At 38.6% G+C, this 21,902-nt stretch overlaps 2 protein-coding genes across 7 annotated transcripts in view; one reads left to right on the top strand and one right to left on the bottom strand.

The window, feature by feature from the left end:
- The first annotated feature begins 34 nt into the window (after positions 1-34).
- LOC110838058 (carboxypeptidase E) lies at positions 35-14,141 on the top strand. 2 transcript variants are annotated; one of them, XM_022080852.2, is made up of 11 exons: positions 35-141; positions 1,193-1,295; positions 4,021-4,240; positions 7,607-7,803; positions 7,890-8,045; positions 8,791-8,954; positions 9,104-9,240; positions 9,330-9,469; positions 9,704-9,830; positions 10,298-10,458; positions 11,813-14,141. In XM_022080852.2, the coding sequence occupies exons 2-11, from the start codon at positions 1,230-1,232 to the stop codon at positions 11,951-11,953; spliced, it is 1,509 nt and encodes a 502-aa protein (XP_021936544.1). In that variant the 5' UTR covers positions 35-141; positions 1,193-1,229; the 3' UTR covers positions 11,954-14,141. The 2 variants fall into 2 exon arrangements, with proteins under 2 accessions (XP_021936544.1, XP_021936543.2); XM_022080851.2 differs by lacking the exon at positions 35-141 and having other exon boundaries at positions 1,069-1,295.
- A 2,625-nt stretch (positions 14,142-16,766) lies between these two features.
- Positions 16,767-21,902, bottom strand: part of LOC110838048 (calcium-activated chloride channel regulator 1) — a 182,311-nt gene continuing 177,175 nt past the window's right edge. For all 5 annotated transcript variants that reach the window (XM_022080837.2, XM_022080836.2, XM_087358818.1 and 2 more), the window contains 2 exons: positions 21,150-21,305; positions 16,767-20,556 (listed from right to left, as the gene is read on the bottom strand). In XM_022080837.2, coding sequence (XP_021936529.1) covers positions 19,163-20,556; positions 21,150-21,305 — 1,550 coding nt within the window. In that variant the 3' untranslated portion in view covers positions 16,767-19,162. The remainder of the gene's footprint in view (positions 20,557-21,149; positions 21,306-21,902) is intronic.

Here is a 21,902-nt window from a genome sequence, read left to right on the forward strand (position 1 = left end):
GCTTTTGGCGTTTGTGGCTGTTTCATTGTTTACGGGTTTCCTCGGTTACGCACGACTGCGCTGAAGCGGACGTAAACAGAGTATGGAATTTGTGTGCAAACTCCATGTTTAACTTACATTGTGCTCCAGAAGTGTAAAAAGGTATTGATTCTATACAAATATTTCCAATTGTATTCTTTAAACGCACGGAAATTGGTGTACTTATCGAATGTAAACTATTTTGGACTTCCGGACGGAGAAACTTGTTATATAGATATTCATATAAGTTTTTATTTTATTGATATTCATTCAGAACAGATCTAATATATTTTAAGATTATGGCATTCATATCAGCTTTTATTTGTCTTAGTATAGTATTGCGCAACTTCTGTACAGTGTGCCGCGAATTTGTATACGATATTGGAAAGTACAGTTCGTATCACTTTTTCATGAGACGAAGCTGTGTGATGTGCCTTCATTTGTCTGACAAACCAAGGTGTGCCGCGGGTGAAACAAGTTTGCGGAACACTGTTTTAGAAGGCCTAATACATCACACGTTAAACTAACCAAATTTTACTTTGGGATCGACAGCCCAGTAATTGTTTTATTTCTTCTAACTAAAAATAAAACTTTGAATAGAAAAGGCAAATTTTAGACATTTCTGAAAATGAGATTTCAGGTTATCACGAAGGTAAGATGTCGGTGTACTTCTTTTGGGTTCTAACGCCGCGTGGACTTGTAAGTACATACCAACGTTTTAGAGGAACACACTGCCTCCATCTACAAGTCTACACAGTATAAAACCCATACAACCCTTTTCAAAGAATCTTATTATTGTTAATCCATCCTCTTGAATGTATTAAATGAATTGGTGTCCTTTAAAATAAATATGTAAAGCTCCTTTTTTAACCATGTCATCTATCAACAAATCTAAAACTCTGAAACAAGCCCAGTTTAGAAATAAAGTTGATTACTACATAACATTTCACATCGACACGAGAACAAGACCTAGGATCATGACTCCCTACTTCTACACCTGCCCGAGAAAATCCATAACCCGTGCCCTAGTGACGCCACAACCGCCACAGTACGCAGTCTCCAACTCAGGCAACCTTGTGTGTCTGTACATATCCCACGTTAGAGAAAATGAGTGTCTGTCTACACAGCGAGGTGCGATAAAAGGAAAGAGATTCATATCATTGTTTGTCGACAGAGGAACTGGAACCCTGGACTCTCAAGAGTGTCGCAAGATGCCGTTTGGATGGCAATACCTCGGACGATGGTCGTTCATAACTGCTCTCGTCGTGGTTTGTGGGGTAAGGAAATGTCTGATTTCGATTTTATGAACAGATTTCAAAGCAAAAAGTAAAACATTACTTTTGTCGTGCTGTAATTTAGTTTTTGCCTACTGTGCGTCATGGGGTCTGGCTGTATATCACCAAATCGAATTCGAAATAGCCCAAAGCTCTCGTAATGAAAATCAGCATGACTGGCAACATACGTTGGGCATCCGTTCTAATTGAAGCTACAAGGCACAAGGTTTTATGTGCTAAGTTAGTTTATCGTTATGCACCTGATCAATAAATACACTTGTTATGAAACCCGAAGACTTATGAACGTATTTATAAGAATCCACAATTGGATCATATACCAAGCCAGTTTAATCTGGATCTACCGTCCATCTGTTATCCTCCTACATGCGTCTGTTATCTTGTATCATAAGCGTTCTCTTTCCTGAAGGATTTTCTGCTTTTTAATAATTTATAAACCGGAGAGTGAAATTAAAACAGAACCTAAAGCACACATACTTATGATACCATTAATCAGTTTTGGCAGAACGGACAGAACTGGCCCTTAAGTTACGGACGTGACATAAGGGACCACAGCCTTCTTAATTACGCCAAGAGACCACGAATTCATCATTTCATTGTCAAGTCTGAATATTATTAAGAGAGGTCGTTTTGTGTCTTACACAGACAAATGTGGAAAGATGTTTACGTAAATTAGGTGGACGCATATTTTTTTAAACTAGAGCAGGGCGCTCCTTTCGGAGCTCCTAGGGGGGGGGTGTCAAGTTTGTAAAACGAAACCAACCTTGGTTAGTCCCGAAGGGGAGTTAGTTTAGTGTCTCATTCAAGTGTTTTAACCCCTGAGTAAGAAACTAAACTAACCACCCCGAATGGGGGGTTTAAACACTTGACCAACCCCCCGAAGAGAGTTGGTTGCGTTTTAAAATCTTGAGTAAGACACTAAACTAACCCCCGTGTATAAACAAATATAAGGTTATATTGTTGATGCCGTCATTTTTTGACGACAACGACTACTAATCCTTTCGGAGCGTTTCCTGTAATCTGATATTTTACTTTTTTACGTCGCTGATCAGAGGCCAACAGTTCTTGGTTAGTCAACTATCTACGTCCAACCCCACCCTTTCAAGTCTTCTTCTTTTTTCTATTCTGTTTTTTGTTGAATTGTTCTGATGTTTTAGTTCTTTACGTCGCTGTTCAGTGGCCATCTGTTCTTGATCAGTCAACTTTCTACGTCCAGCAACACCATTGCTAATCTTCGTCTGTTTTTTCTTTTTTTCTCTTCTGTTCTTGTTGTATACGTTTTTCTATATTTATCAATGTAACTCTCCCTTCGTCTTTCTTTATTTGTTAAATATGTCTCATGGATTAGTTCTTTACGTCGCTTTTCAGAGGCCAACTGTTCTTGGTTAGTCAACTTTCTACGTCCAACAACACCCTAGCAAATCTTCGTCTGTTTTTCTACGTGTGTTGTTAATATGGTCTCGTTTAACAATGTAAGTCTTCTTTCGCTTATCCTTATTTGTTAAATAGATCTGATGTCTTAGTTCTTTACATCGATGTTCAGAGGCCAACTGTTTTTGGTCAGACAACTTTCTACGTCCAACCACACCCTTGCAAGTCTTCGTTTGTTTTCTTCTGCTCTTCTGTTTTTGTTGAATAAGTTTTTCTGCGTTTATCAATGTAAATCTCCCTTCGCTTTTCTTTACTCGTTAAGTAGGTCTGATGTTTTAATTCTTTACGTCGCTGTTCAGAGGCCAATTGTTCTTGGTCACTCAACTTTCTACGCCCAATCCCACCCTTACAAATCTTCGTCTGCTTTTTTTCCCTTCTGTTCTTATTGAATACGTTTTTCTACGTTTATCAATGTAAGTCTTCCTTCGCTTTTCTTTATTTGTTAAAAATGTCTGATGTTTGAGTTTTTACGTCGCTGTTCAGAGGAAAACTGTTCTTCGTCAGACAACTTTCTACGTCCAATTCCACCCTTGCAAATCTTCGTCTGTTTTTCTACGTGTGTCGTTAATATGGTCTCGTTTATCAGTGTAAGTCTTTTTTCGCTTTTCTTTATTTCTTAAATATGTCTGATGTTGTAGTTCTTTACGTCGCTGTTCAGAAGTCAACAGTTCTTGTTCAGTCAACTTTTTACGTCCAGCCCCACCCGTGCAAATCTTCGTCTTAAAATCGATCATAAAGTCAGTTTTCATAATAGTTTTCGTAATCGTAATATATCGAATGCGTATCAGTTTACCTTGTTGAAGTTGTTGGAGTTGGTACTTCAAATACTTGATAACGTCTTCTTTCACTTTTCTGATGTTTTAGGCCAACTGTCAGTCATTATTCAAGAATGCGAAGTGCTCCTTCTGGAGCAGTGATAATGCGACTGGCTTGATATTTTTTGATTTCTTTGTTGTGAAGCGTTATATTTGTTTACTCGACATTGTTGTGTTCCACAACAATGCCGAGTAAACAAATATCTGTTGGCATTGTTGATGACGTCATTTTTTGACGACAAATTGGTTGAAGACAACGACTAATCACAAATTTTTATAGTATAATAAAAAGATGTAGGCCTACATGATTCTGAAAATGTTTCGAATAAAGTTTAGACCTAGAAGTTATGACGTATATTTTATAGCACGTAGGCCTACCAATTTTGATTTACGGAAACAAATCCTCCGCCTTGTATTCATCCGCGCATCTCGCCTTGTGTTAAACGTCAATCATCCTTTCGTAGGCGTTGGTGGTATTTCCCGCTGAAACAAGGGCCAAAACAGTTCCGGCTCGCATAATAGAGTTCAGGCACCACAGTAACGAAGAAATTCCGCGGATCCTTGCTTCGATTCACGAAAGGTGTCCCAACATCACCAGGATCTATACGCTGAGCGAGAGCTCCGTGCGGGGAATCCCTCTGTATGCCATCGAGTTCTCCACCACGCCGGGCTATCACCAACTCTGTGAGTATTTCAGTAAATATGATTTTTTGTATCCGTTTTACGAAAACGTAAAGGTACTAGATAAAACCTCAAGATTTCGTACCAGCTAACCACACGAAGCTGTCGAGAAGCTGATAGTAGTTCAGGTAATCAATAAATTCCCCGCCTTCTATCGAACCCGAAGGCTCACAAGAGCCCGATATTAATCTCCTTTCTGCCACGTGAATCCATTCCACACTCTCCCAACCTTTCTACACGATATATTTTAATATTATCCTCCACACTACATCTCGGTCTTCCGAGTGAGTGATATTTTCTCTTCAGGCCTACCACCAACACAGAGGAGTAGCGGATGTATCCCATTTAATTCCAGTCCGTCCTTGTTTCAAAGAATCTTCCCAAAGGCCCATACTGAAGGAAATTTTTGCTCCATCAGCTTACGTTAAAAATTATTTGCAAGGAGAAATATCTCACAAAAAACTGCAGATAAATGTGAATGTATAGGATTTGAGACTTTCGCGGCGAGTACAATAAATAAAATCTTCTCGGGCAATTGATTGCCCGAGAAGATTTTATTAAATGTGAAGGTGTTTGTGCACCTGTGAAAAAAGACCGTGACGTCACATAGACAACCTGGAGATAAAACACCAATATATATATATATATATATATATATATATATATATCGGCGCCAGATAGAGAAAAGTGGCCAGCTTCAGACTCCGGCCTCTAGCGTACTGAGTGTAGCTCACAGCAGTTGCTTTCTGCCTGCATAGATCAATTCCTCTTGGTCACAAAGTTTCACAGTCAAAAACACCAAACGAAATTTTATATAAAAGTAAAGCAATCCCACAACGCGTCATGTAGGCACTTGGGGGGAGAGAAGGTATCGCTCCTACGCATTCTTAACCTAGCCACTAGGTAGGAGTGAGTCGTCAGCGGTCTATCCCCGGGAAATGACCCCGGTACCCATTGGACAGGATGCTATATACACTTTCTGAATTTTTGTATTTTTGCAGGGAAAAAGATAAAACGAACTTATGAACTGAGTGCTTGAAGATCAATGCATTTCCTGATTTATTTTTTTGTTAATATAATAACGAAAATATAATTTTACGTGTTACTTTCAAATAATTCATACATTTTTAATCTGTAATATATACAATCCTTCAGATTCTTACAATTCTCCACACTAACAGTGAATGATTTTATTAAATTATGGAAACCGTTAAATTGCAGTAAAATTGGTACTGAAATGAAGACGCTACAACGAACTGAACAGCAAGTAGGTCGACAGACAGGCAGACTGACGCTCTAATGCAATTTCGTTTGCATTTCTACACGATTCATGGCGTGTGCTTATTCTTCGGTAGTGCCATAATGTAGATTATACTGTAATGTGAGCTTTGCCTGCAAGATAAGATTTAGTCGAATGAAATCATAACGTTCTGAATTAATGGCGTGGAAACAAACGTGGATAACCCTTGCCTGTCAGTCTGTCCACGATTGTGCCATTTGATCAAATTTACATGCGAGCTAATAGCCTTCAGCTAGCATTGTAAGATGATTAAATCAAAAATGATGAGATTAAAGATTGCAGGGATGTAAATATTTATTAGCCGACGCCACTTGGCCATAGATTTATATTACAACTTTGGAATCCACTTGCATTGCAAAGATGTTCTTCACGCTACATCATGTAGATCGTTGCAGTAATTCGATCCCGGGTCTCATAGTTGTGATACCAACGATTCAAAAGGCCAACATTGACATCCTCACTGCCGCGAGAACCTCAAGTCTCATAAAGAAAGTAAAAATTAAATAAAATATCGGCCTAAGTAGGAATACTTATCGTCAGTTTAAATCTCTCATATCTCAGTAATAATAGAAATGTAGATTTATCTCAGACTGACCTCGGAAACTTTTCGAAAATTTTATGGTTTTACATTAATCGGTATATACTGCTGTCTTACGAGCTTGCTCGCTAGACATATTACTAATTTCCATGTTAGTTACATAAAATTACAAAAGTGAATTGTTCTTCAATTAAATTTTGTCCATTCCAGCTATCACAAAATCAGTCAACAGGTTCAGGTTATTGGTTGGATACAGCACATTGCCAATTTTAAAGGGGAGTTCTTGGTCAAGATATGAGTAATATGGTACTTTCGCCATTTGACGTCATGCTGTGTCTACGACAACAAGCTGAACAGATGCATCTCCGTATGTTGGCGTAATTTCATTCACAGCGTTCGCCGATCAATGCCTGACGTCACGGTGTGGGAATTGGGGGAGGGGGGGGGGGTCAAGTACGGCCCCGATCTGCTGCTACCCTGCACGACTACTAATGCGAACACCACCACAGACATAAAAAAACTATTTTGAACACTGAGAGTTGCTCAGCAAGCCAATAAATTCCAAACTGTCATTGCTCCTGAGTCCACCACTGTCCTTAACCAAATGATTGTAGTTCATACCCCTTCTCGCTGTGTTTTTAAGATTAATTTTAATATTATCCTCGCATCCATGTTTAGGTCTTACAAGTGAGCTCTTCCCTTAACATTTACCGATCAACATTTTGCATTCATTTCTCGTCTATCTAATACATGCTATATGCCCGACCTGTCTCATACTCCTTAATTTGTTTATGATAATATTAAAAGGTAACGACTGCAAAGTCTGGTGCCAAATATTACGCAAGTGTCTGCCTGCTGTCACTGGCACTGAAGCAGGTTTCTTTCGAGCTCTTCGGTTTATCCACCATTTCTCCAAACTGATCCACGTGCGATAACCCTGAGCAGCCATCACCCTCGATCCTAAGTTGAGAACTTCATTCCGATCGGGGACTTGACTGATCTCTGAGTAGAGGTACTTCAGTCCAGTTCAGTTCAAATTCTACTTTCGCTTATATTTTAGGTTTAGTTTATAATTTGTATTTTCTCATCTTAACCTTCTTATCTCAAGCACCGCCAATAATAACGGGTGACTGGAATACAAATTGGTGACGATACGCCCAAGTTTGGGAGAATAAAATCTTTATAATCTGAATTGGGGAGGGGGTAGATCTGTAGTGATAAAAGTGAATATAGCACGGGAACAGCACTTTCAGAGATAAATACACCCGAGGTCAGGCGGACATACTCTGTGTTTAGAGATTTAAATAAATAAATAGAAAGATTCGCCAAAGAATCGTGTAATCTGACAAGCCTGTAATTGTAGATGCCTGTCTTCTGGGTTGTTGTGCCGCGTAGTCTCGTAGAAGTTTACCGACGTTTCAGAGGACCTTGCTGCCTCCATCATGATGGAATACACAACCCAGAAGACAGCCATCTTCGGGCTCACCGCAGTGAAAACCGCAAATCCTACAAGCCTGTAATTGTGTTACAGACCACCCCGAGTTCAAATACATCGCCAACATGCATGGAAACGAGGTGCTTGGCCGAGAATTGCTGCTTCACCTGGCCAACTACCTGTGTGAACAATTCCTTGCTCGCGACCCGGAAATTCAGCAGCTGATCGAACTGACCCGCGTACACCTTTTGCCATCCATGAACCCAGACGGATGGAAAGTGTCCACTGAAACGGTGAGCGCAGGATCTCTCTCGCCTACTCAAAAATTCCACTGTGTCATCCCTAGAAGGTGATTAATGTCTGTCTGGTGTGTTCACAGGGTGGCAAAGACTACCTGATTGGGCGCAACAATAATAACAGCGTGGACCTGAACAGGAACTTCCCGGACCTGAACCGCATCATGTTCAGTAACGAGGAGGCACACGTCAGCCACAACAACCACTTGCTGGAGCAAGTGGACCGCCTCAAGGAGCCGGCAAGTACCCGGTCTAAATTGACGCACCGCAAAACAGCTAACGCTAAATTATATCGCGGTTAACTAAACGGTATTCGCGAAAAGGACTGGATATTTTAATCCTAAAACCGTTGTTCTGCGTAAAGTTATGCAACAGAATTAGCCGTACAGGTACCCGTCCTAGGCTACAGAACACAGAAAGTTTATTGACAGCTGTCAATTGCCAGTCCCTTCGTCAATACCCCATATAAAATTAATGGTATAAAAGTGATTCACAATTAAAAACAACCCAAATTAATCCCTTTCTTTGTTGACGAATTTTTGTCTTGGTGTAACGGTAAATTTCAAATTTGTACTCAGAAAGTATTCGGTTAGAATATTGACCAAGTTAGCAGCTATCCTCTTCGAGTTTTTAAAATATATATTTTCCTTTTAGTTGAACCCCACTGTATACCATAAAACAGACCACTACCTCCTCCTTCATAATCCATACCAACTCTACATTCACATAAATAATATATTTCATCTTTAACGTGTGCGTGTAGGGAGGAGTAAGGTTATGTTAGCTCTTTCTCGGAAAAATTACCATAAATCCTGAAAGTAACACGGGTTATCCAGGTTCCATTAATTAATTAATTAGGGAATTTAAGTGATAAAACTTGGTGGTAATTCAAAAGTATGATTTTAATTTCACACTTTGCTGCAAAGTGTAAAACATTTTGTTACGCACAGACACGCACGAAAATTCTGTATTGTCGTGTTGCAGATTCAGCCTGAGACAAAAGCGGTGATACGGCTGATCATGCAGGTACCTTTCGTTCTGTCTGCTAACCTCCACGGCGGTGACCTGGTAGCCAACTACCCATACGACGCAAGCCGTTCTGGAGCTAGAACGGAGTACACCAAAAGTCCTGACGACCAGACCTTCAGGTATGCGATATACCAAGATATACAAATTCCTTGTAAATACACGACCTAAGTTTGTTAATATTGATAATTATCGTGAATATTTAAGAAACCTTAGACATCAGATAATATCCAAAACACTTGTGATGCAATACGAGTCTCAATTGTCACAGGCATCTGGCACTGGCTTACTCCACGCACCACAAGAACATGGCGAACCCGCGACGACACGGTTGTGGACACGACGGCTACAATTTTGGAAAGCAAGGCGGCATCACGAATGGAGCTGCCTGGTACAGCGTGCAGGGAGGTAGGTGACAGTGTGATTAAATCTTCATAAAAGTGCGTGTCGGATCCCGAGATTAAAAACGCTTTCAAACAAAATAACGTTCATTTTAGGGATGCAAGATTTCAATTATCTGTCATCAAATGACTTCGAGATTACACTGGAGCTCGGATGTGACAAGTATCCAGAAGCCTCGGCTCTCCAAGATGAATGGGACAACAACAAGGATGCCCTCATCCACTTCATGTGGCAGGTATTGAGACACTCGGTATATAATCCGCCACACGATGCATCTCATGAACAAATTGGAAAATGAATCTCCCGATCCTATGAGACTAAGAAAAATATATAGAACTTTAGGAACGGTTTCGCTGTTTAAAGAAAGGGGAAAGAGATAATTATGCGTATTATAACTGAGTAATATCCGACGCAAAATTACCAAAAAAACAGACAGACGTGCTTACTTGGTTCCTTCTACTCTTGTCAGGCCCACATCGGGGTGAAGGGCCACGTCAGAGACGCAGTAACTGGACAGCCACTCCCCCACACGGTGATACACGTCAAGAACATCACTGCGGGACACGACGACGACATACAGCATGACGTCACGTCCGGTGAGTTGATCGGCCTAAACAAACGTAAAACAGGAGAGTCAGTAAGTCAGTCAGTTGATCAGTTAGTTACCAAAAACCTAGAAATAGATTTTCAGCTTCTATCTGTTTGGTTACGACGCCGTCTTGCCAGAAAGGTGGCTATTAACATTCTGGGTAACTCGGTGTCTCCTCTCCCCAGGTTTGCGATAGATAATTGCGTAACATACAAGTCATTAAGTGAGATTTCAGGTCTTTTACGGCGGAAAGTGTAACGTTCGCTGTCTTTTACGTCGTAGCGCTGTGTGCGGCTTACTAAGCACCTCTGAAACGTCCATAAAATGTTACCAGACTTTCGGCGCAACAACCCAGAAGACAGCCATCTTCGCAAATCATTAATGTTCTTCAGGATCTGAATCACGGTTTGTCGAAGTTGTATCAGTAAGAAAATGGAACGTAATTATCCAGTGTGTGATGTTACTGTTCCGCAGTGCATGGTGGGGACTTCTGGCGGCTGCTGACACCCGGTCAATACATAATCTCGGCCTATCGAGACGGCTATCACGCAATGAGTCACCGCGTGAACGTGTATGATCGCCCGCACCACGAGGCGCAGAGAGTCGACTTCCACCTCCGGCCCTTGCAGCCGACAGTAAGTAGAGGCTCAAGCACTGGATCGCCTGAACAGATCTGGTTACCCGAACTGAAGTTTTCTTGAGGCCCTCTGAGTGTAATACCTTGAACCGTGTAACAGTTGTCCCCATTACATATTTTCTCGCTCTTTTGTACGGACAAGCATATTTCGAGGGGCACGTCGATGCCGGCTATTCCAAGTGTCTTTGATTTCTCAGTCATCTCAATGCAAATTACGAAACTGAACCTTAAAACATGCCATAGCTTTGCCAAAGAGAATCAGAATGATTCTTCCCCTCCTTCTTGATCATTCATCATTGAGAAACTGATGGTCGCTCATTAAGAATTACCATCTTATATAGAATCCCAAGATTTATTACCATGTTCGCATAAGTCTGCCACTGGCCCACTCTGCTTCCTTCATGCCTAAGAATTCCAATTCTCTTCAGACTTCCCAACCAAAATTGTGTATGCTTTTCTAATCTACTCTATAGTTACTAATGCCTCACCAATCTCATTAATAAGTGTACAAATTATGAAGCTCTTCTATATGTCAATTCTCCATGCTCCTGTCACCCGTCTTGCCTCCATATATTCTCCTTAGTACACCCATTATCAAACACCCTGAAATCCGAATTTTTCCTTTAATGTTGGAGACCAGCACAAAACAAGCACCCAAAATGCACTCAGTACCTGTAACAACTCCAGGCCACAAAATGGAATTTTTGCTCTTATACACGGCTCAAAATGCACCTGTAGGTTTGGCTAATGTCAAAATCAGGCAAATGGATCCCTCACCTGTTCCACTGACAGTAGCTGAAGCGTCTCCAAGCAAAAAATCAGTTTCTTCATATTTGAGCAAGTCAGAAAACCACAGAACATGACGGAATTCGACCCTCTGGACCTATAAAATTCAAAACAAATGTAAACAATTACATACAACTTTCAATTTAATGATATACTAATGGTGACAGTCATAATAAAAACGATGATAATATTTTCAAAAATAGATTTTACCACACACTGAAGGTAGATTATCATAACATTTCTGAGAGAAAAAATATTACATTATTTTGGGACAAAAATTAAAATTGTTTAATAGTGATTACCTTCTTCAGAGTAAGCATTATTAGTTACATAAACCACTGAATGAACCCTATTCTGAGACAGTTCAGACCAGTCACATCCTTACTGCCAATGTCCATGAGATCCAGCCATACAAATTTGTATCTGTTTAAATATTTTATTAAATATTAAATTTCATATTTATTGATATATAATTGTAACTTAAGTGTAAACTATAACATTTTTTTCTCCAAACGAACTTAGGAAGTTGCCAAATTGGTTATTAGCAATGATGATCTTTTCTCCAGATGCAGTCACCAAATGGCAATAGTATAACTGACACTGAATATGACGAAACAGACGATGAGATGATGAGAAACCATATTGTGAATAATCTGAGGAAGAAATGGCTGTTCCGTGCATATAACAGAGCCATCTCAACCAACTAATCTGAGTACCAGACTGGAGACATCTCCTTGCCCCACCCACACTGCAAGATGCCGAAGTTTATTAAACAGATTCAAGGTAGTTTCTTAAAATCAAATTTCACACTTCGAAATGTCAAACTGTTGTTTTCATTTGTCCACACACAAACTATGGAATGTGATGTTTTATCTCACTTGGTGACCCGTGTACATTTGCATATGGTTATATTATTCAAAATCATTAAGATTTATTTAGACACACGTACGTGTACGGCAAGTACTGGTGAGATATAACTCTAAAAGGTTCTGACAATGATTTCTTTCATTCAATATTATTGTTTTTCGACTAAAATAAAGCCACAGTGTTTCAAGGGCTCTTTTCCCGTCTCCAGGCTATGAAAGAAAAATGTCTCTCGCCACCTGAAGATGTGGACTGAACTGGCCCTTGAAAAACTGAGGCTTTATTTTAATATGCAGAATGATGGCTATAGTCCAGAAGAAACCAATACTGAAAATACTGGTAAAACTATGGAAAGCTAATTGACGTCATTAATGATTCTATGTAGCCAATCTCTTAAAAATGGTGAAATGTTGTCACTGTGATTGGTGAGAACAACAGTAGTCACTCAGTGTAAGATCTTGACATTTTGTATCACGACAGATTTATGACAAAAATGCATGTTTTAATGGGGTAAAACCCTATATGAAAATAAAAAATAACATGGTGACAAATTACAATATAAGATATATTAGTGAATTCCAAAGCCTCGATAACGCACTGAGTGTCCAGCAGGCAAAGTAATGAAAAATCAAGTTTAAAGAATATAAGTAATACACATTTTTGTATAAAGATGATGAATGTACCGTAAAATCAAAATTATAAATTCTGGGGTTGTTGGAATCACTGCTACCTACCAGGCTGCCCATTTTATAGAATACCAAAACCATTACTGAAAATAATATGATCTATAACATTTAGAACATTAATGTTAATCCCAACCAAAACAAAGTTAAAGCAGTTACGTAGGGTCAGAACTCACTCATGCAATTTGCTGTATTTAGATACTTAAATAACCCATCAATGTATTGTAGAGTTGAAATCTGTTCTAACTGGAATCCTGTGAAATAGTTCAGAAGTCATATTCCACACTAACTGTTTTTTATCTACATTGCATCCTGTACATATTTAACCACCATGTCCAACTTTATATTAAAATTCACTTGAGTTTCATTTATACTACAAATTCAGAGTATGTTCCTGGTAAAAAGTGATGAATTGTAGCTTAGTAAGTGCACATTACCACTCTAGGAAGTTTATCTCCATTCAAGTCATTATCAGCTAAGTGATGAAGTGACGTAAATTTCATGATGAATGGAAATGGGGAATGGGGGTTGGTGGAGGCGGCAAAAAATGGGACAAAATTATTTCATTTCAGCTTCATTGCAATGTCAAAATAGTAGTTATTTTCTTAACAGAAAACATATTGGCCTATGTCAGCCTTCCACTTGGTTTCCAACACTAACCATCACTAATCCTCATGGTAACTCCTAAATATTTTAGACAGCACAAGAACTAAGAATTAGAATTTTTTTTACTTTAAAGTATGTAGCATGAGAGTAAAAAAAAAAAATAATAGGCAAAACATGTTTTTTGGTACCAACAACAGATTACATGCTCTGTACAATTTGAGGTTCCTACGACAGTGAGCACAAAGATGGCTGTCTTCTGGGTTGCAGCGCCATGTAGTCTGGTAGACATTTACCAACATCTCAGAGGTCTTTCCTACTTCCATCAACAGGGTGATGAGTCTACCAGACTACACAGTGCTACAATCCAGAAGACAGCCGACTTGATTGTAAAATATGGAAAATCAATTACAGAATTACAAATTTTGCAAAAACAAACATTTTGTACAACATTACAGAAAAACAGGAATGTAAGTTTTGAAAGGATGAGCTGTGATAGGTACCACCCCACTCCACCCCTTAAAAATTAAATATCAACTCAATGTTAGTAGATACTTAGGAAGACATCTAAAAAATGGAAATATTCGGTTTCATAATACCTGTATCAGGTCAAGTACACCTACTACTTGGAAGGACTACCATAATTATAATTATGGTTATTATAAATTATAATTCAAATTCAGTTATTACTGTACTCAAATGAAAATGTGAATAATAAAGATTAATCTCAAATGAATAAATGGAATGGTATGTTGGTCAGTTCTAATTTTACCTGACTTTGGGATGGGAATGTCAGTAACTGACCTATTAGACTGTTATGTCAATCCCGATACATTTTCACCCTAAATTCTGCATACCAGTTAATGGGGAATCTGAAATTACTAACTTCTCAGACCCTTTCTACCCTTTATATGTGTGGATGAAAATAGTTTTAAATTAATCAAATGACATAATAAAAGTTCCACAAATTAGGAACAATGTATCTTAAAATGTAATGTCCAATTCCTATGTCAACCTTATGATGATGATTATTAATAACAATAGTTAAATAAATGTATCATTGTAGAAAGAAGAGATAACTGAATACTTTGTATCTTACTTTATGAACTTAAAATATGAGCATTGATAAAATTTCAAAAAAATATAATAAATAAAACTAAGGAAAACAACTTTGAGTTTGGCCGCATGCCAAGTTTGAAATGAAGCCAAACTGTCATACTATGCTGTTTTATCAACCCTGTCACTTGTCTCATGGGGTAGTGATACATGAGAATTTGTGGAATGATATTTGGGACTGAGTTGACAGGTCCAAATTTGCTCCACTTTTGTGGGCATTTATGATGCACTGCATACAGACCTCTCAATATTTTTTAAGTAGGAATACAGGTTAATCTGACCTTGTGGAGCACACTCATGATGCACACTGCCCAGTTTCAGTAAAATAATGGGGGCATCACCTCAGTTTTGCTGGCACATATACCACGGTTTCTTGAGTTGTAACAGAGGATTTCCACTGTAATGACTACTGCTTAACTTCACTGCCTGTTATGATACATTCAAAAAGTTTTCATCAATCTTTGCTCATTCAAACAAGTCAGAAGTCACAGACAAATTGCTCTCTTTCTGCATTTGTCAGCAATCCTGGAATGAACTTGGCCAAGACATGTTTACTTCCCAAATCATTGGTTAAAATGGCGTGACATGAGCGACAAGAAATTCCTATGTCTTCAATCACTTCACAAATAATGAACCTTCTGTCATGTGCATTAGGTATTGTTTACTTCCATCTCTTGAAGGATACTGCCACTTTCAACAGACGTCATTATAAAATGATGGAACCATTATAAAATCATGCCTGGCTCATTTTTGCACTTCGAAATCCTACTTGCACCACTTGATAAATATGGGTCACCATCTTTCCAATCTTCTTGAAGAATTTAACACACATGCATTAGTCTGTACTTTCAGACGTTAACTTGAGATGTGATAAAAACAACAAAACCTGACCACAAATTACTGAAGCAATGAAATCAGTTGGCCTGACATGTACATTCTGTACAGTAAGATTTACATGAGATACAAGCCAAGTACATGTTTTATCCAACCCTATAAACCCTTATTGTATGGTATTCAAGCACAGGGATGACTTGTTTTGAACAGGTTCCAATCAAATATCTATAAAGACCGTATAATTTATTATCATAATGGTAATTGATTTCTGTACAAAAATGAACACTTATTACACTGAGAAAAACATTTTACAAGATAACACATTCATCACTAACACTAAACACGGCTTAATCCTATAGACATACTGGTAAATATATATCATACAGTGTGATTTGAATGTGGTGGTGGTGGAAACAAAAACTCTCGCCTACTTTTACCAAGACATTATAACACAAGACATTTAGAAACTGACAACTGTCTTTTGAGATCATTCACAATCCAACTTCAATTGTATGTACAGATGGTTCTCTCAAAATATGTTGTTGAGTGGTCGCTGCACTGAAAGATGCCTTCATGATGACAGCAAAGGGTAAATTAATTTCTATAGGTAAGAATTATACCTAATATGTTTCATGTTAACATCATGTTCAAACAAGTGCAATGTTGTCTTTGGTGAATGTAACTGGTAAAGGGTCATAGCTCATATGTACATGAAATGGTACTATATTTTGACTACAGCAGCAAATCTTATGATTAATACTTATGAATAAGATTTATAATAATTTGTACTTACACATTTCATCCTTGTTGAAAACCATGACGATTATGAAGGCAATGCTTAGCTTACCTACATAATTTTCATAGCCATGTTGATACCACTTTGATACCAATTTGAGGAGCAAATAATTGTTTCCATTCATTTAAATATGGAAATACTAAAACTTTAATCCACAGTAAATTTCACTGGAAGAAGTTCATGATAAAATATATTTTGCTTAGAAATAAGAGAAAAACTAGTGTTGTTACTATTCCCCTTTGAAACAACTGTGTGATGTAATCATTATAAATAATAATTTGCATATTTATTCATTACACATGTGGCAGCAAATAAGGCCAATACAAGAGTACCTAATGCCAGTCGCAGTGGCAAAATGGTGGTGGTGGGGGGGGGGGGGGGGGGGGGGGGGGGGGCGATCGCTCAGGCACTGAGATTATGGGCTTCAATCCTGCTCAAGGGATGGATGTTTGTCCTTGGTCTTTTTGTGTTGTGCTGTCTTATGTAGGTACAGGCTTTGTGATGATCTGATCACTCGTCCAAGGAGTCCTGTCAAAAGTCTAACAAGAAAATTTGTATGTGTGAGATGGCCAAGGTACTTCAAGGACTGTAGAGTCACACAGTAAGTACACAAACAGTAACTAATGAATTTTAGTACAATCATTTTAATACATAAATAAAACCATGTATGTCCATTTAAAATTTGCAAAGGTTTTCAGAAGCCTGTATCATGTTAAAAATTAAAACTGCATATAATTTTGTTAACTATATTCCCATATCTTCTGGTGATACCAAAAACTGAACACGTTTTGTCGACTACACATTACTTATCAACAGTTAAGAAATATAAGTTCTACTTTCACTGCCCAGCTTTGAAGTTACATTTCTAGGAGACCTCTACATAGAATCAAGAAATTCAACATAATAATTTGAGAATCAAGGATTTAGTATAAATTGTGACTTGAGAAATAAATATGAACTTTTGAAATCTCAGCTCAGCAGTAATATACAGTATTTTACTTGCAATTCAGAGGTATTTGTTTCTAATCCTCGATGCAGAGCAGTGTAGCTGAAACAGGTCCTGATATCATGATTGGAACCGCCACAAAAGGTATAGCTGGATTTGTTTTTATTTTATTAGAAATTTTCCAAGAAAGCTGCATATATGATTTTGAACATAGCAAGCCTCTCCTTTCAAAGTGTTTGAGAAGCTATAGTCACACGCCATCATAAGTTACTGCTTGTGATGAATGACAAGACTATGATTTGGTATGGTCAGCAGGAACACATTGAAGTTCACACACATTGGAACTACAAATTAGAAACGCCCTCCATTTGACAGCAGGAAGTGATAAAGTGATATGCCACAACCATGGGCAGATTCAATCCTCCTTCCAATGGTGCAAGAAGTGGAGTATGTGTATGTGATCAGTGAGATTCAAACTGTCATGCCATATAAATTCAATGTAAATAGACAAATAGGAATGGATTTTCCTAAAACGTGATCAGATTGATTAGCCTAGCACAACAGGCCAACTAATCAGAATACAAAATTAAAAATTTGTAAGTACTGGAAAGAAACTCATGAAACTATATTTACAGGTGCCAAGAAGCATCACCTCCCCCCAAATTTCTTCAGCATCTGTCATTCAGTTCAAATGACTGCATGTGTAGCGTACATGTTCCTCTTAGAAATTCTCAATCAGCTTGTTAGAATCAGTTTTGACTGACTAAATCTAAAGTACAGACATAAAATAATCTCAGTAGTTATATATATTCTATTAACATGGGCAAACAAATAAAGTATTTCATGTAACAACATTATTCTTACAAACTGATTTGTGTTAAATAAGTAATTAGTATCATTAACTTACTGCATCTGTTGTGTACTCACTGTGCATTAGTTTCATCTACGACTGATCGGTAAGTTGGACCAAGTAAACCTTCAGCACTCATAACCTACTGTTCTTCATTTCCTATCAATCCCATATCACTGCAATGCATGCCCCATAACCCCTGAAGATGGACTTCATACTGCTGATCCTGTACTAGACAAAATCATCTTCACCAAAGGCAGCCAATAAGTAATCATAGATAAGATTTCTGGGATGTTGAACCATGTAGTCTGCCTGTAGGTAGTAGACACACTTCAATAAAAATCTACCAGACTACACAATACAATACTCCAAAAGATAGCCATCTTTATATTTGTTGCTATGAGAACCTGAAATATCGCCAACATTTAACAGGAAACAGCAACTTATTAATCATCGCCAAAGGCAGTCAGCTATAGCTAAAATTGGTGTGACACTAGCTGGGTACTGTACAAATGAGAACCATCACATGATGAAAGGTGGGCACATTTGCTATCTTCCCTACAAGCAAATATCACCTTTAAATATGCGCTAACTTCTTCCTCCCACATCCCTCATAATCACAATTATCTTACCACATCTCAGTCAAAACTGACAGAATCAAAAAATAATCAAATAAAACCAACCAAACCTTTTGCTTAAGCAGATTACCTCAGTGTTGACAAATCTGACTTGCACTCGAGAGTTACCTGGTTTGGAACAAGCAATCTTTACCGAAGTCCTTTATGTTTTCCTTTGTCTCTCCATCCTAATGTCATGACAATATACTGAAACAGGCCACTGCCATTCTCACTTGACGTAACCATCACAAAGTAGCCAAATAAAGCCTTGCACATACAAATGTTGTTCGTCCTTCAACATTATATTGTGGTTGTACGTGAGCAGTCAAAGTCTTGAATCTTACTACACAGATACACCGTTTTCTGAACAAATGTGATGCAGTACATGACTAGTATGTGAAAACACCATTTAGAAAGGATTGCCTCCTCTGAGATGTTTTCCACAATTGCTTAGAACCACATCCAAACAAACATTTTCACAAATGATCTTTCATTCAAAGTTCATAATCAAAACTAAACTTTCTATTTAATGTATATTACTACAAGTATTAAAGCTTCAGCCTCTTAGCTTAAGAACTGGTTCCAGTACCAACGTGAAACCAACTAATTACACCATTGTCACATTTCGCTTCTTTCTGTCACCACTACTGACCGAACTGAGTGATCCCTGAAGACTGGGGTTAAAAGAGACCAAGGATCCATTTCTGTGATAACCACCATTTACCAATGTGCCCGGATGTACACCATAAATAGGTCCAGATGTATACATCCCACTGTGCTGAGGATTGAAAGATGGAAGTGGTGGTACAAGGGGAGGCTGCTGTGTCTGATTTCCACTCCCCATGACTTCTTCTCCAACCCCTCCATACGGACTGTGGCGTCGTTCGTGTTCATGAAGCAGCTGTGATGCTGTCCAAGACTGGTAAGGGCTGAGTGTTCGACCACGTACTAGCGTGTTGGAACCATTTGATATGGTGCTGATACCACTAACGTTAGGGTTTGCTACAATATGTGGTGTCACATGCTGCTGTTGCTGAAGCATCTGTTCATGTTGTTGCTGCAGCATCTGCTCCTCTTGCTGGAGTTGTGCCACGCTGAATCGCTTTTTCTCATCACCAAGACAAGAATCAAACTGTGGCAGTCCATTTGACTCCTGAGTTTGTGATGGAGACAAACTCAAATTGCTGCTACCATTGTTCACTGACATGGGAGATGAAGGAACAATTGTAATGGCAGTGTTTTGTGATGTTACCTGCTGCTTCCCAGTACTGGAATGTTTCCCTTTGCTGTTTTCTTTCTTATCAGAGTTCCCATGGCGACGGCGAAGAACACATAAGTAACAGTACACGGCTATGCAAACCGTTAGAAGAGCAACTCCTCCAACAATGGGCAGTATTAGTTCTAGTCCAAAGTCAGAGTCTTTAGCAATGCGAGGAACAACAGTGTCCTCACCATCCCTTTCATTAGGCCATGATGAAAGGTCAAATGTGGATGTAGGGGGTGTGGAAGGTGGTGGAGGTGGTGGTGGAGGTGAAGGGACAAGAACATAAACCCAGTTTGAAATGGGACCACCAAGAGAATTTTCAGCACTATCCATAAACCCACGAATGGAAAAATATAAGGGAACATCTAACAGTGAGGGATTTCTTGTAAAATCAAGAGTAAATGATGTTTCAGAACCAGGAGATAGTGGGAAAGGGGTGCCATATTCCCAAGTCATGGATGATTCAAAGCGATCAACAATATCAGCTATGGTTCGAGCATACCTGAGCTCATAATGAGCCACAGATAAACCACCAATATCAGGGGCAGTCCACGTGAGGCGAGCTTTCAAGTCAGTGGCAAGTAACTCCACATGTAGGTCACCAATCCGACCCACAATGGGGTGTGACGAAATGTCATCACGTGAAAAAGTGATGGAGATTGGAGGCAAGACTCGCTGGAAGGGGGCAAGCGGTTGTACGGCTGGAGTTGGCACCACGCTGCCACAGCACTGTGCACCTACAACACAGAACAAAATCACGTTCAGAAGCTAACCACTGGTTTACTACTCTGAGGTTTCATGGTGGTGAACATGTGGATTGTGTTCTTTTGAACTGATGCCAAGTCTCACAGGTGGTTTGAGAGGAACACAACGCAATTAAATCTTCCTGTGAGTAAATATAATTAAAATAATATTTCAAAGACTATTTCTGCCTCCAGCATCAGGGATTCAGACACTGTCACATTTTACACAGGAAAATTAAAGCAAAAATGTTCATTAATAATACCTTCAGCATTCTGAACACAGATTTCTGATAAACTCATCTACTCCACATAATCTGGTTCTTGCATCAAATGGAAGATCATAGTTACAGTACAAGCATCTCCATACAACCAAACAGACTAACATACGCACAAGTAAAACACACAGTCTCATTTTATTAACCATCATATGTAAAGTTAATTACCAAATTAAATTAGCACCATGCCTATCTGATCTTTTCATTAATACAAAACAGAATACTAAATAGGGAAATGCAGGTAAGAGAAAATTTCTACATAGACAATACTGGGTTAGATTCTATAATTCAGATACGTGGATTCCAACATACTGGAGTCTGGCGACGGTATGGACAATGTTTCTTGCCAAGAGTATGCAGTGTTGCTGTTGTCTGTAACTGTCACCTCAAACGTGTAGACACCTGGTCCACCATGGCCTACATTGAAGTAACGTGTATATACTCCGTCCCCCTTTGTGATGTCTGGGTCTGAAAACAAAGAAACATTGCTGACTGCAGTACGTTGCAGACATGGGATAGGTTTGCTGTACAGATAACAAACTCATGGTTCAGGCTCTCGAGTGTCAATAGTTATTTATATCATAAAAAAAGTCAAGTTTCCTGCACTACATAACCTGAAGGTCATCACTGTGTCCACAACAGCCAACTACTGTACCATAGCCTGAATTAGTTCAACTTGGCTTATATCTTCAGGACCTGCATCTCTAACATTACTTTAATACTGTCGGCTAAGTAGCCCATTGTTAAAGAACTTTTTCCTCACTTATACATAATTTTATCTTCCCTGATTTAATCACCAAAATACTGTCCTTTGTACTTCAATACCAAAAACCTATGGCCTTCTTCACAACACAGTATCAATATTCACACCAATATAATATTGAACTAAATTACAGTTTCAGTATGACTTGTTCTATGAGCAAGGAACCTAAACATGAAATTAAAATATAAATGACTGAAATGAATGTTAGAGTGTATTTCCAGCAATCTGCTCTGGTTTTCACAGAATGTAACAAATTATATAATGAATATTTATATGCATGATTTTGTGAATGCTTGTGACAA

The sequence above is a fragment of the Zootermopsis nevadensis genome, unplaced genomic scaffold, assembly GCF_977971745.1.
Source record: "Zootermopsis nevadensis isolate Lab colony 2312 unplaced genomic scaffold, Znev_1.0 Znev_ptg000030l, whole genome shotgun sequence".
Classification (NCBI taxonomy): Eukaryota; Metazoa; Arthropoda; class Insecta; order Blattodea; family Termopsidae; genus Zootermopsis; species Zootermopsis nevadensis.